At 36.2% G+C, this 16,049-nt stretch overlaps 1 protein-coding gene across 3 annotated transcripts in view; it reads right to left on the minus strand.

Moving 5' to 3' along the window:
• Nucleotides 1-12,082: 12,082 nt before the first annotated feature.
• DACH1 (dachshund family transcription factor 1) overlaps nucleotides 12,083-16,049 on the minus strand; it is a 478,465-nt gene continuing 474,498 nt past the window's right edge. For all 3 annotated transcript variants that reach the window (XM_025000109.2, XM_025000108.2, XM_059892257.1), the window contains one exon: nucleotides 12,083-14,790. Coding sequence is in view for 1 of the 3 variants with exons in the window: in XM_025000108.2 (XP_024855876.1) it covers nucleotides 14,753-14,790 (38 nt within the window). In the remaining 2 variants the exon portion in view is untranslated. The remainder of the gene's footprint in view (nucleotides 14,791-16,049) is intronic.

Consider the following 16,049-nt stretch of genomic DNA (forward strand, 5'->3'; position numbering starts at 1 on the left):
TTATTAAGGGTTTATATATGTAAATATTGTGTCAAATATTTTCAATGTGAAAAGGTACATATTAAGGTTATACATATTCATTATCTTTTCTAGAATTTCAATCAACATATAATATTTATATCCTAGCCTTTTATTTTATTGTAGCATATATGTTCTCTGAGGTTCCAAGATTGTTTTTGATATCTTAATAATAGCAATTAGTATTATCTTAATAATAGTAATTGACATTGTTCAATAAATATTGTATTCTTGAAGTTACACTAAGAATTTTACACATTGCATTAATTCCTTATAACGAGAACATAGTATATGAATGTTAAACAACTGTTAATTGATTGATTAATGTTTGTAAGTATAAGTTGTATTTCAGGGGTTTGACAATTAACTTTTACATAGTAAGTATTAATTTCTGGTAATAATAGTCCAACACACTGAACCATCCTTGCTTCAAACACAAAACCAACAAATGCTGGATTAAATATTTAAAACATAGGGTTTCACTCTGATTCAGAATAAAAGAGAAGACCTTCAGAAAGTGTCCAAGAGTGGAAGACCTAGTTTGTCTATGCTGTTGCTCATTGTTCACTCACTCAATTGTGCCCAACTATTTGCAACCCCATGGACTGCAGCATACCAGGCTTCCCTGTCCTTCACAGTCTTCTGGAGTTTGCTCAAACTTATGTCCTTTGAATTGGTGATACCATCCAACCACCTTATCGTCTGTCATCCCTTTCTCCCTGTGCCTTTAATCTTTCCCAGCATCAGGGTTTTTTCCAGTGTGTCGGCTCTTTGCATCAGATGGCCAAAATATTGGAGCTTGAGCTTCAGCATCACTTCTTCTAATGAATATTCAGGGATTGATTTCCTTTAGGATTGACTGGTTTGATCTCCTTGCAGTCCAAGGGACTCTCAAGAGTCTTCTCCAGCACTACAGTTCAAAAGTATCAATTATTTGGCTCTCAGCCTTCTTTATGGTCCAACTCTCACATTTATACATGTCTACTGGAAAAGCACAGAGAAGGCAATGGCACCCCACTCCAGTACTTTTGCCTGGAAAATCCCGTAGACGGAAGAGCCTGGTGGGCTGCAGTCCATGGGGTCGCTAGAGTGGGACACGACTGAGTGACTTCACTTTCACTTTTCACTTTCATGCATTGGAGAAGGAAATGGCAACCCACTCCAGTGTTCTTGCCTGGAGAATCCCAGGGATGGTGAAGCCTGGTGGGCTGCCCTCTCTGGGGTCACACAGAGTCAGACACAACTGAAATGACTTAGCAGCAGCAGCAACTGGAAAAGCAAAGCTATGGTTAATCTTTGAGCCATCTAAAAATGCATGGTAACAGAGTTTCAGCTTCAATGGTCATGATTATTAGGGATATGAAATAAAATTAGACTGTAGAACTTACCATAAAGCTAGAATTTAAATGAATATATACTCATTGAAAAGGTTCAAATAAAAAAGACCCAAGACAGATGTCAGAAAAAAAATTGTATTAGCTGTGGCCCTGGGTAGAGAAGGAAAGCTTTATGTGAGAGTTCAGGAGAATCAGGTTCACCCTCATGTCTTTGGAAATGATTACTTAGATTTGCACTATCTCTATGAACTAAGAAACTACAAGTTAGGAGTTTTAAGTTAATTTATTTTTTTTATTTATTTTTTTTATTCTAATAAAACTTTATTTTTTCAAACACAGCCACAGAGGCAGGACCTCATGTTTAACACACACAGACTTATGGATTTTTTTTAATATAAAACAAAGTTTACGAAAAAATTTTTCCACTTTTTGTATTTGTAATCCCATTAGCACAGGGACTTTGGCAGCAGGTGGGGGTGAAGGGCAGCTGGAGCTGCCAGTGGGCAGTCACCGGGCACAGGAGGAGAGCACCAGCCTGGGAGTGGCTTCACTCACACACTCAGGAATACTCACCTACTGATCAGCCACACCACACACACAACACAGATGCAGATGTCTACCCAGGGTCAACCACTGCAGAGGTGTGTCCCACTCTGGGTAAGCCCAATATGTGAAAATCCAAATTGTCAAAACAGCTAAAGTAGAGGGAGGTTGCTTGCTTTACAAAAGAAGCAATCACAGGCTGCTTTTAAATGGTCAGCAGTCCAAATGCTTTGAAAAATAGCATTTGGTTTATACAGATCTACCATGTAAAGCAAAATAAACTACTTCTCGAAAAGGCTTGTCCAAGGGCCACAGGTACTTAGATTAGGAAGCAAAACAATAGTTCCAGCTAGTTTAACTTTCCAGATCTTAAAGTAATGGAATTCAAATATGGCATCTATAGACCTTCTCCCTTAGGGATGGTGCCCTAGGGTTTTGAGCAAGCCAGGGTGGAGGCAGAAATTATTGCCCTCACTTCTTCAGCTTTGGGCCTGCAGAGAACCCCCTGACATTACCAGTGGCCTATTGTAAGCTGGCACAATCTGCAGCAGAGAGCCCAGGCATGAGGATGGCCCAGGAGGAAAAGAAGCTGGCACCAGGGAAATTATGGCCTAAAGAGGGAGAAAAGAAAGGGGAGGGATAAAACCAAGGAGGGGCAACTCCTGGGCTCACAGTTTCCTTGGATTCTCCAGAGAACCTCTCTCAGGCCCCTACAGACCTGGTAGCTCACTGGTAACTCGTGCAAACTAGCAGGTGAAGGGAAGGAATCCTGGAGGGGTAGAACCTCTAAAGGCAGGAGGCTGAAGAAGACATAGCCATCTCCTCGGGAGTGGAGGCAAGGATGCTAGGGCCTCACTGATGCTCCTATCTAGCATGTGGGAGACCCCCAAAACCATAAGTTCAAATCCATAAGGAAGAAAACACATAGGTCCTCTTTCCTAACATGAGCAACTGGTTCCTACAAAACCCTGGGAAAATGCCCTTCTTCCTTCCCTTCTTTAAATTAAATTTAAAGTTAATTTAAATTAAACTTAAATGTCTCAGATACTTGGCATAAGGAAATAAAATTCTTTCATGCAGTACTACATTCTCAAACCTGAATTTAAATTATTCTGACAAAGTTTTAACAAACATGGATTCAACCTAATTTTTAAAAACTTATTAAGAAATAAAACTTCACAGGAATAAGACAAGGGTGACCACTGTCACCACTACTATTCAACATAGTTTTGGAAGTTTTAGCCACAGCAATCAGAGAAGAAAATGAAATAAAAAGAATCCATTGGAAAGGAAGTTAAACTCTCACTGTTTGCAGATTATATGAGCCTCTACATAGAAAACCCTAAAGATACCACCAGAAAATTACTAGAGTTAATCAATGAATATAGTAAATTTGCAGGATATAAAATTAATACATAGAAATCCTTTGCATTCCTATACACTAACAATGAGAAAACAGAAAGAGAAATTAGGGAAACAATCCCATTCAGCAATATGATGAAAAGATTAAAATACTTAGGAATAAATCTACCTAAAGAAACAAAAGACCTATATATAGGAAACTATAAAACACTGATGAAAGAAATCAAGGATGACACAAATAGATGGAGAAATATGCCATGTTCATGGATTGGAAGACTCAATATAGTGAAAATGAGTATACTACCTAAAGCAATCTATAGATTCAGTGCAATCCCTATCAAACTACCAAGGGTATTTTTCAGAGAATTAGAACAAATAATTTCACAATTTGTATGGAAATACAAAAAACCTCAAATAGCCAAAGCAATCTTGAGAAAGAAGAATGGAACTGAAAGAATCAACCTGCCTGACTTCAGACAATACTACAAAACTACAGTCATCAAGACAGTATGATACTGGCACAAAGACAGAAATATAGATCAGTGGAACAAAATAGAAAGCCCAGAGATAAATCCATGCACCTACGGACACCTTATATTTGACAAAGGAGGCAAGAATATACAATGGAGAAAAGACAATCTCTTTAACAAGTGGTGCTAGGAAAACTGGTCAACCACTTATAAAAGAATGAAACTAGAACACTTTCTAACACCATACACAAAAATAAACTCAAAATGGATTAAAGATCTAAACATAAGACCAGAGACTATAAAACTCCTAGAAGAAAACATATGGAAAAACACTCTCTGACACAAATCACAGCAGGATCCTCTATGAGCCACCTCCCAGAGTAATGGAAATAAAAGCAAAAATAAACAAATGGGACCTAATTAAACTTAAAAGCTTTTGCACAACAAAGGAAACTATAAGCAAGGTGAAAAGACAGTCTTCAGATTGGGAGAAAATAATAGCAAATGAAGCATCAGGCAAAGAATTAGTCTCAAAGATATACAAGCAGCTCATGCAGCTCAATTCCAGAAAAATAAACAACCTAATCAAAAAATGGGCTAAAGAACTAAACAGGCATTTCTCCAAAGAAGACATACAGATGGCTAACAAACACATGAAAAGATGCTCAATATCACTCATTATCAAAAAAATGCAAATCAAAACCACAGTGAGGTATCATCTCATGCCAATCAGAATGGCTGCTATCAAAAAGTCTACAAACAATAAATGCTGGAAAGGGTGTGGAGAAAAAGGAACACTCTTACACTGTTGGTGGGAATGCAAACTCAGCCACTATGGAGAACAGTGTGGAGATTCCTTAAAAAACTGAAAATAGAACTGCCATATGCAATCCCACTGCTGGGCATACACACCTAGGAAACCAGAATTGAAAGAGACACGTGTACCCCAGTGTTCATCACAGCACTGTTTACAATACTTAGGACATGGAAGCAACCTAGATGTCCATCAGCAGATGAATGTATAAGAAAGTTGTGGTACATATACACAATGAAATATTACTCAGCTATTAAAAAGAATGCATTTGAATCAGTTCTAGTGAGGTGGATGAAACTGGAACCTATTATACAGAGTGAAGTAAGTCAGAAAGAAATATATAAATGCATATACATGGAATTTAGAAAGATGGTAATGATGACCCTATATGCGAGACAGAAAAAGAGACACAGATATAAAGACCAAACTTTTGGACTCTGTGGGAGGAGGCGAGGGTTTGATGATTTGAAAGAATAGCATTGAAACATGTATATTACCATATGTGAAATAGATTGCCAGTCCAGGTTCAATGCATGAAACAGGGCACTCAAAGCTGGTGCACTGGGCCAACCCAGAGGTATGGGATGGGGAGGGAGGTGGGAGGGGCTTTCAGGGTAGGAGCACATGTACACCAATGGCTGATTCATGTCAATGTATGGCAAAATCCACCACAATACTGTAAAATAATAAACCTCCAATCAAAATAAATTAATTAAATTTAAAAAGAGAAGAAAAAATGAAAGAATTTAGAATCAGAAATAGAATTAATGCAAAATCAGACCTCAATAATATTAGATACTGAATTATTAGAAACAGAATTAAAATGTAATATATATATATATATATATATATGTCAATGAAGGTGTTAGACAGAGTCATGTCTGACTCTTTGCTACTCTGACTGTAGCCTGCCAGGCTCCTCTGTCCATGGGATTCTCCAGGAAAGAATACTTGAGTGGATTGTCATTCTCTTCTCCAGGGGATCTCCCAGACCCAGGGATCGACCCTAGGTCTCCTGCATTGCAGGCAGGTTCTTTACTGGCTGAACTACCACGGGATCCAAGGCATCTGGTCCCATCACTTCATGGCAAATAGATGGGGAAATAATGGAAACAGTGACAGACTTTATTTTCTTGGGCTCCAAATTCACTTCAGATAGTGCCTGCAGCCATGTAATTAAAAGACACTTGCTCCTTGGAAGAAAAACTATGTCGAACCTAGACAGCATATTTAAAAGCAGAGATATTTCTTTGCTGAAAAAGGTCTGTATAGTTGAAGTTTCCAATAGTCATGTATGGATATAAGAGTTGGACCATAAAGAAGGCTGAACACTGAAGAAATGGTGCTTTTGAACTGTGGTGTTGGAGAAGACTCTTGAGATTTCTTGGACTGCAAGGAGATCAAACCAGATAATCCTAAAGGAAATCAACCCTGAATATTCATTGGAAGGACTGATGCTGAACTTCACAGGGTTTCATGATCATTTACCCCTCAGCTTCTCATTGTCCAAGTCATAGAGTCAATCCTTTTAGAATAACTCAATTATTAATGCAAAGAGCAATGGCCCAGGCTTCTGAGTGATCACCAGTCAAACTGCTTTGAATTCAGCCCATGGATTCCTGCAATTTCTTTCTGTTTCCATCTAGATGGTATAAATTTTTGGACTGAATAACAGCTGCAACTCACGTGGACAGGTTGCCCCAATTTGACCCAACTCTGTACCTGCATCAGAGGCAATTTCACCCACTCCCTCACTACAGGCCTCAGGGACTGTCAGAGGAAGAGAAGTGGGGACATTTGAAGGCTCTACATTCTCCACAGGGCCAGATAGCATGCACATTTCTCTCTATGTATATGTATATTTATACTACTGATTATGGGGAACCCTGACTTATACAGAGGTAGGGAGAAAGGTTAGTGATTGTAGCTGTAAAAATATAGCATGAGGTTTGTTCTCTACTTCTGTGTCTCTATTATGCTTTGAAAAATAAGTTCATTTACAGAAGAAACTGAGCTTCTCTGGTGGCTCAGACAGTAAAGAATCCACCTGCCACACAGGAGACCTTGGTTTGATCCCTGGGTTGGGAAGATGCCCTGGAGAAGGGCATGGCAACCCACTCCAGTATTCTTGCCTGGAGAAACCCCATGGTCAGGGGAGCCTGGCAGGCTAGTCCATGGGGTCACAAAGACTTGGACACAATTGAGTGACTAAGCACACAAAGAAACTAACACAACACTGTAAATCAACTATTCTCCAATAAAAATTAATTTAAGAAATAGCATGAGGTAGCCCTATGATGGAAATATTCTATATCTTGACTGTGGTGGTGCTCGTAGCAATATATACTTGTGATAAGATTGTGTAGAACTAAACATACATACACACACAAATAAGTGCATATAATTCTGCTGAAATCTGAATAAAGTCGGTAGATGTTATCAAAGTCTATTTTTCAGTTTTGATACTATACTATATTTATGCAAAATGTGATCCTTGAAGAAAATGTGTGGTGTATATGGGATGCCTCTTTATTAATTCTTATAATTGCATTTAGTCTATAATTATCTCCAAAAATTTAAAGTAATTTTTAAAAATTTAATCAATTAATGAATGAAATGGATACCATATTCTAAGGTAAGATGCAAGGTCATCATGCATAACTTGCAAATAGCTATCTGAAAACTAATTTTCTGGCCTCAGCTGTCCATCCACCTGCAGATTATCATATTGATTAAAGAAATGAGGTGAATAATTGAAGTGAAAATGTTTCTGAGGATTGTGGATTGTTCCAGGTTCAATTCCCTCCAATCACCCATAGAGGGTGAAGGGTATCTGTCTCTCATCTAAAGTCTAGAGAAGAGACCTTAAGAGGACCACTCAGAGTATCTGAAGCTATTGGACACAGAAGACAAGTGTCTATCTCAGGTTGGAATTTCACCTGGTAGGAGCAATGAATATTCAGCAGACAAAAGAGTACTCCTAAGTAGTCTGCCCAAATTAGAGGTACATTTGGTGGCACTGAAGCAATTTTAGGTGAAAAAACTCCTCAGGGATGATGTGGTGTCCCCAAAACCTAGAGATATCTTTAAATACTTGTCAAATCCAGAAGCTAAAGCATCATTTGTGTTAGTCAATTCAGTGTTTTCTACTACTCCCATCTTGGGTAGAAACTCCCATTTTAACCCTAAAAATACATTGTTCTATTAGATTATTTGCCTATGGGATTTTTTTTAAAAATCAGATTCTACATTTTTGTCCAGTTCTGCTTACAGTGCTGGGAACTTCATTTTCTAAGAATTTGCCCATATTCATTTAGATGCTGATATGTACCTATTGTCTTATAGTAGCTATCTGTGGGAAAAATAAAAGCAAAGCCTGTGAAGCATATACTAAGAAGCATCAACATTTATTAATGGAAGGAGCCAAAAAATATTAATCATAAATAAACCCAGGTACATAACAACCAGATGGACTTAAATAAAAGATCCATCTGTATGAGAGCACATTTTCCTTTGTAAATCTAACAAGATGAATTAGTAAGAGAAGGGCTGAGTGACATCAACTCAGCTCCTCACACTTGGGATAGAATTTAACAGTGGGATTTCTAAAATACAAATGTTGAGGGGGGAGGGATCAAGTAGGACTTTCAGATTAACATACACACATTATATATATATATATATATATATATATAAAGTAAATAATCATCAAGGATCTACTATATAGCACAAGGAATTCTACTCAATATTCTGTAATAGCCTATATGGGAAAGGAATCTGAAAAGTAAATATATGTGTATTTTTATATATAATGGAGTCACTTTGCTGTACACTTGAAAATGAATATAACATTGTCAATCAACTATATTCCAATATGGAAGAAAAATTAAATTAAAAACAAATTCTAAAAACTTAATATTTGCCATTTCAGTTTCTACTTAAAAAAAATAAAGGTTTGAAATATATTACTGACAAGAGTACACTCAATACAAAGAAAATGGAGATGCATCATGCTAGAGATGTATCAACTAACATCTTTATCTGTAGTAGCAGACCAAGTTTGGCCCAGAATTAGCATTGTTAAAAGAACAACCAAAGTACCTGAGAGAAGATGGAAACTACTAGCAAAGTATCTTAAAGTTCCTGATGAATTATCCAAAAGTATTTACTTTGTTATCAGAAAGCTAATCAGAAAGCTAATCCACTATCTACACTGTTACTAAGGGTATATATTGTTACAACATTTTTAGTGGTTGCTCCTGGTATTATGTTCCATATGCGAAACTTACCACAGTCTACTTGTCTTGAATGACATTTTACCAGTACAAATAAAACGTGGAAACATTACTCCTTTCACATAACTTTATACTTCCCATTTACAAAATTATTTGTTTTCCCCACACTGAGACTCATACCACACTGTGTCGTAAGTTTTTCTCTCGCAAATCTGGAGTCTCTCCAAAGAGAAGGGCTTAGGAAAGCCTCTCAAAAACTGAATCATAGGAATGAAAATCCGAAGAGTTCTCCCCCAATGGTTTGGACTGTGAAAAATGCTCGAACTGAGGTCGTTCAGAAGAAAGAAGTCTCAGTGATGATTGAAATGAAAGTTTTACCTCCTTGTGTACTTAGTCTGAAGTCATATTAGACAGTAATTTTATTTAGAAAGAATAATTTGACTTCCATTGTATCTGACTGATAGAACTGCAAACTCATATTCAATTCAGCATTAAGTTTACAATACTGAAATTACTTTTAAAATACATGTTAATTATTTACAGATTTTAGATCATTTTAATGATTTTACAGAAACATTAGTTGGCTTATGTAGTGGCTGTACAGCTCACAAGGGACCCCACTCATTTTAGCTACCTGTTAACCCCATAGCAGAAGACCTGCTAGTCACTCTCTATGTGTTACTTGCTACCCTCCCAGAAAGTGATCTTCAACCTGGCTGCTTATTAGTAGAGACATTACCTTGCCAACAAAGTAGTCTAGTCAAGGCTATGGTTTTTTCAGTGGTCATGTATGGATGTGAGAGTTGGATTATAAAGAAAGCTGAGCGCTGAAGAATTGATGCTTTTGAACTCTGGTGTTGGAGAAGACTCTTGAGGGTCCCTTGGACTGCAAGGAGATCCAACCAGTACATCCTAAAGGAGATCAGTGCTGGGTATTCATTGGAAGGACTGATGCTAAAGCTGGAACTCCAATACTTTGGCCACCTCATGCTAAGAGCTGACTCATTTGAAAAGACCCTGATGCTGGGAGGGATTGGGGGCAGGAGGAGAAGGGGATGACAGAGGATGAGATGGTTGGATGGCATCACCGACTCAATGGACATGGGTTTGGGTGGACTCTGGGAGTTGGTGGTGGACAGGGAGGCCTGGCGTGCTGCGATTCATGGGGTTGCAAAGAGACACGACTGAGCGACTGAACTGAACTGAACTGAGGAACCTAAAAATCCTGATGCTGCAGCCCCAACCCCCAGAAATTCCAATTTAACTGGACACAGTATTTTCTCAACTTCCCCAAATGCATGTATTGCAGTACCTAGCTAGCTTACTGCCACATGCGTTGACTTGAGACAATCAGAACTTAGAGAATCTAGCTTAGGACAGAAAGAACTGAGGAACCTAAAAATCCTGATGCTGCAGCCCCAACCCCCAGAAATTCCAATTTAACTGGACACAGTATTTTCTCAACTTCCCCAAATGCATGTATTGCAGTACCTAGCTAGCTTACTGCCACATGCGTTGACTTGAGACAATCAGAACTTAGAGAATCTAGCTTAGGACAGAAAATGGTTTGCTTCGATGGGTGGGATCTTATGCTCCTGAATAAAAGAGGAATCAAGAGGAACATGTATGCCTGCAATGAGAGGAGAAAGAAGCAGAGTCACTGAGAGGAGCAGAAGGAATGGGAGAGTGGTTCACAGGGGATATTTATGGCTGATTCATGTTGATGTGTGGCAGAAACCACTATAATCTGTGAAGCAATTATCCTTTAATTAAACATAAATAAATTAAAAGAAACACAAAGTTTGTGAGGATTGGCAAGAAGAGTGATGTGATTGAAATACATGAAAAGTAACAGAAAAAGAATAACTAGTATGGTGTTTTACATAGAGGGAAATATATTCTTCTCAATCTCTGCAGAATTGTCTGACCTGCAAACTGTCTTGCATTAGTCGCTAGAAAGTGAATGCATAAAATGGATATAGATTGCTACCACTTAGTAGGAAGGCATCTAAGTCAATACCCTCTTAACACTAGTTCTGCATCCATGGCAGACTAGGAGACATTCAGTGACTCTTATCTTGCTGAAAGTAAGACTTCCTATTCCAACAAAATTATAACTCCTCTGGGGCAAAGCTATGTTTTCATTCATTACAACACTTAGCACTGTGCTTTCTGCAGAATGAGGCTTTATTAATGAATCTGTTTAAAGGAATAAATGAGGATCAGTTCAGCTTTTATATACCAGTTGTACATATGAAAGATAAATGTTAGCACCAAGCCTACACATGAAGAAAAGTGATATATTTACAATGCCATTTGCAATATTTTAATTCTATTAACATCTCTACTCCCCATATTGTAAAAATGCAATCCATGTAACTTTTATTTATAATTTACTCTCCTCTAGTAATAAATAACTTTTGTTCATATTGTAAATTTGCTAATGCCAATGAAAACACATGGGGAGAAACCTTAAGTCATTACCAAATTCCGCTAACATCCAGAGGCCATATGATATTCTAATACAAGTCTTACCAACATAAACCTGTGAGGACAGAAGACAAAAATGTGTTTGTAGTGGTCACATAAACATTTGAGGTTTTTATTAGGGATCTATCACTACTTGTTAATTCATTGAAATAATTTCTTTAGACAGAAAAAAAATCATTTTCCATTCTTTTGGGAATGTTTGGAGTATTCACAGAGTATCTGTGATTTCCTTAAGTGTGGCATTTTGGATTAGTTAAGACGTTTATATTATTAAAGGCTATTGGAATTGCAAAGTTTCTAAAAGCATTTTTTTTCAATGATAGAGAGTAAAAACAAAACACTGAGTTAGAGTTACAAATCTACACTCCTATAGATATGGGAATAATATATTTTGTTCCATCAACATGTCTCCTTTACATTATTCAGCACAAAGCTTTGTGAAATAAGAATCATGGGAATATAAGAATATAAAGGAAAAAGGTACAAATAACAGCTTCATAAACTGAAAAATGTACATAAATAAATCATGTATATGTGGGCAGTTTGCTTAGCTGGCAAGAAACAAAATATGGAAAATCTGCTTGTTAAACAATAACTACAGAGTGTGCTTTTATGATGTTTTTCACCGCAGTAATTCATATTAGAGATAGAAGCAGTTGCATGTTAAATAAAATCATTGAGCATTGTTCCCTTCATATTGTAAAGAGCTGACTTATGTTGTTTTTAGATGCCTCCCATTAGAAAGTAAATATTCCTTCAATGCTGTGCATTTCACAAAATTTAATAAAGATGAACTATAAATAAAGTCACTGGGAGATTTCAGACAGTTTTATTAGGAGATTGTTGAAAAGAAAAAGAAAATTAAATACAATAACAGTAAACGTGGTTCTCACATTGAAACCAGGCTCAAAGAACTAGGCTACCATAGAAAAATTTCCAATTCTTGCATTATGATGTAAAAACAGATTTTTGTACAGATTTTGTACAACAAAATTCGTAATAACCTTTTATCATTTTTAGAAAACTTTAAATATATAGATAAAAATAGACAATTTTCATAGGTCCTACATGAAGATGAGTATGTTCTGTTTCAAGGGCTTGCATAGAGCGCAAATGTGGTTATAATATAGAACAACTAGACATTAATAATTTTAGGATTACAAAAGCATGGAAACCATAAAATGGGCACAATTTCACTTGTTTAAACCAAAAAATGAATTTTAAACCAACCTGTATAACTAATAAAGGGTAAAAAACTTAAGTTACAGACTTAAAATAACTTTCTTGACTTGTAATATTTACAACATGTTAGTAAGATTCTCTCTTAGCATATAGCTGATAGCTTTTTTTTTATTCCTTTCTAAAATTTCCTTTTATAGTGAACCAAACACTAAAGCATTCTCAAAGGTCTGGAAAATATGTATTTTAAAACTATTCAACCTACTTAACAGGTGACTCTATGCAAGAAGCAGAGCAATGGCTGATTACTACTTATGGAAGTTGTGGGCTTTTAAAAAAAAGCTTTCAAAAATGTATGATTCAAAAGGTTGCCACAAGTCCCTCTGATTTTAAGTGTTATAATCCTTTAAAGACTGCATACAGGGAAAAGCAAGAGATACATACAACAAGGAATAAAATCTCTTGTGTTCAAATAACAAAAAATGTTTATGGAAGAATTATGCTTAGAAAACCAAGTTTCTAGAAAGCACTTACTAACAGTGTTTTAAATAAAAATATTGCTCCCTTTTAAGCAAGCTAAAAATAGGAACTGCATATATAACCTTTTTATTGTATTAAAAATGGCCTTAGCTGGTTAATAGCGAGCTACACAAAAGAAATATGTTTCAGTATTGCAAGGAAGACCTAAAAACTATAGAAGCTTAGTGCCAGTGTATCTATAATGTTAATTTCTTAACCAAATCATTAATAGCCAATGAGAACTATCTTTAAACATGTTTAAGCTAGTTTCCTTGGCCATTTAAGATTTTGCTATTTATGGTAATAAATAATGTTAGGATCATAAAATTTTAAGATGACAGCAAAATCATAAAATGTCCAGCAACTGTACTGACTCATGATTTCAGTCTTTAAAGGTGTAACTCAAAGTATGTAAAAACAAAGAGAAGGTAACTTCAGCTTGTAGTAAGCACTGTTTGCAGCTTGACTTCCAGTTATCTGCACAAAAGTGAAAACACATATGGTAACTCTCAAGAAGACAGTGAAAATAACACATAGGCACCCTTCCCTCTGACCAGGGGGGGAAGCACAACACATTTGAACTTTATCACTCAGCGCTACATGGTATTGGACTGATACATCAAGGATCAAGAGTTTGTTAGGTTTTGTCTTTCAGCAACATTAACATAATATGACATTAACATATAAAAATATTTCTGGTGTTTTGATTTACTATTCAGCCACAATCCATTCTCAATAGTGCAGTTTGGGGCACTAACTAGGGTTCAATATACAAATAAAAGTGGCTGACACAGAGTTCTGTTGTCACCAGATGCATAAGATCTCATTCATTAATACTGTGACTCCAGACAAATATTTACATGCCTGCATGCGTTAAAACCAGAAAGGTGTCTTTCTGACCAACAGGGTGACAAAACATATTTTCTAAAATTTTCATTTTCCTAAACTCTAGTATACTACTGCATACATAATACCTTCCTTGTATGTTTTATGTTTATATACTGTACATGTGACCAACAGTTTGAAGAAGAAGCATCCTGATCATTTTAAGTTCTCTATACCACTACCAGTTTGGAATGAAAACATGTTACATTTATATATTTTTTAAGGTAAAAAGACCTTCAGTGAAACCTTTTGGCTTATATCCAATGCTTCTCTTCAGATATGCAAAATGTTATTTCACGGGGTTGTTGTCAATATCCATTTGTTGGTCTTTTGGAAAGTACATGGGACAAAAATCTTCAGGAGAAAAACCACAGTTAGAGAGTTTAAAATAGAATGTAACAATATTATTCTGTGATTTACTGATTTTTTAGGAATCCTCTATGTCCTCTACAAGTTTATTTCCAAGTGTTCTTGCTGGTTTCTGGAGGACATAATTCTGTAAGTCTAGGTGACCAGTGCTACAAGAGTCTTGATGTGCTCAGACACAGAATTTTCAGAAGAGGAAAATGGTTCATTCCATTAAAAAAACAAAGGTAGGTCTTATTCAGACCTACTTTTAAACTGTATACAAGTGTCCAGCAGCAAAGTTGCAGTTATTAACTGTATGAAGTTTGATACTTGTACATTTACAAACATCTCAGGTCTCTGGTATGAACCACAGATGAAAATCAATAAAGGAAAACCTTTTTTTTGTAGAATACTTAAACTTTTAAAGAGCATTAATACACAAAATTGAGGAAGTTCCCTTAAAAGGACTTTATTTTTTTCCAAACTTTCCACTGACGAACGTCTGACTGCAGAGTTCTTTACTATAACATGGGTTTCTTCAACAGGAAAGATTCAGTACATGACAGTAGTTTTCAAATACAGTCTTCCATCTAAAAATGAACAACAAAAAATAATTATATGACATCTTGGAGACAAATGTGAAAATAAAAACTACACAACCCAATATAAAATTTGTGGGTTTTATTCTATCTTCACTTATCTAGGAAGCAACATTTTTCACATATTCTCAAAGTTCATTTCATAATTACGTTGAGTTTATATGTTTGAAAAGAATACAGCATTTCATAAATTCTCATAAATATATATTTGCTATTTTGATATCAGTACAGAGCACTCAGAAAATATGTAAGAGTATGTGTATGTGTGACTGATATGCAAAGCTAGTTGATTTCTGTTGAATGACTATTACTTCCTCCAAGCTTGCAGAACCAATTTTTTTCTGAATGCACTCAGATATATCTCCATTATGAAAGACTGAGAGGTGTTGTTAAATATACTATGTAATGCAACTCGTGTGCATACTTGTTGCTATTTATATGAAAGTCATCCAGGTTATTTCATCAATGTCAATGAACTATAATCTTTCCACCTTGAAGTGAGATTAATAGAATAATTAAATATTAAGATGCAAATATATTACTCAACTTTTACCAGTTGAGAAATACAGCTATGTGAAAAAGAAAAGTAAATTAGATCTTCAACAAATCTACTAGAATGAAGCATAAATAAGAAATTAAAAATCCAGAGAAAAAACAAAGCAAAACATAAATCTATTACCCTCTCAACTGTCCACTTTATGGTGTGGTTTAAACTTTTGAAATATTTGTATAAAATGTTTAAATTTCACATAATTTAATATCTATAGTAGAAGGTATGCTGCTGCTGCTGCTAAGTCACTTCAGTCGTGTCCGACTCTGTGCAACCCCATGGACGGCAGCCCACCAGGCTCCCCTGTCCCTGGGATTCTCCAGGCAAGAACACTGGAGTGGGTTGCCATTTCCTTCTCCAATGCATGAAAGTGAAAGTGAAGTCGCTCAGTTGCGTTCAACTCTTCTCGACCCCATGGACTGCAGCCTACCAGGCTCCTCCATCCATGGGGATTTTCCAGGCAAGAGTACTGGAGTGGGGTGCCATTGCCTTCTCCAGTAGAAGGTATATAGAAAAGTAAAGTTTTTAAACATTTGAAAAATGCTTATTGCAGTGCAAGTGTTTGCAAAATGTCTGGTAACTTTAACAATTAATACATAAGGAACTAGAAATAAACTACAGTTATTTAGGAAACACAGTCTAAATATTTGTAGATCTCACCTTCAACATTAAGTTAATTGAGTGCTTATACATAATCTGC

The sequence above is a fragment of the Bos taurus genome, chromosome 12 (assembly GCF_002263795.3).
Source record: "Bos taurus isolate L1 Dominette 01449 registration number 42190680 breed Hereford chromosome 12, ARS-UCD2.0, whole genome shotgun sequence".
NCBI lineage: Eukaryota > Metazoa > Chordata > Mammalia > Artiodactyla > Bovidae > Bos > Bos taurus.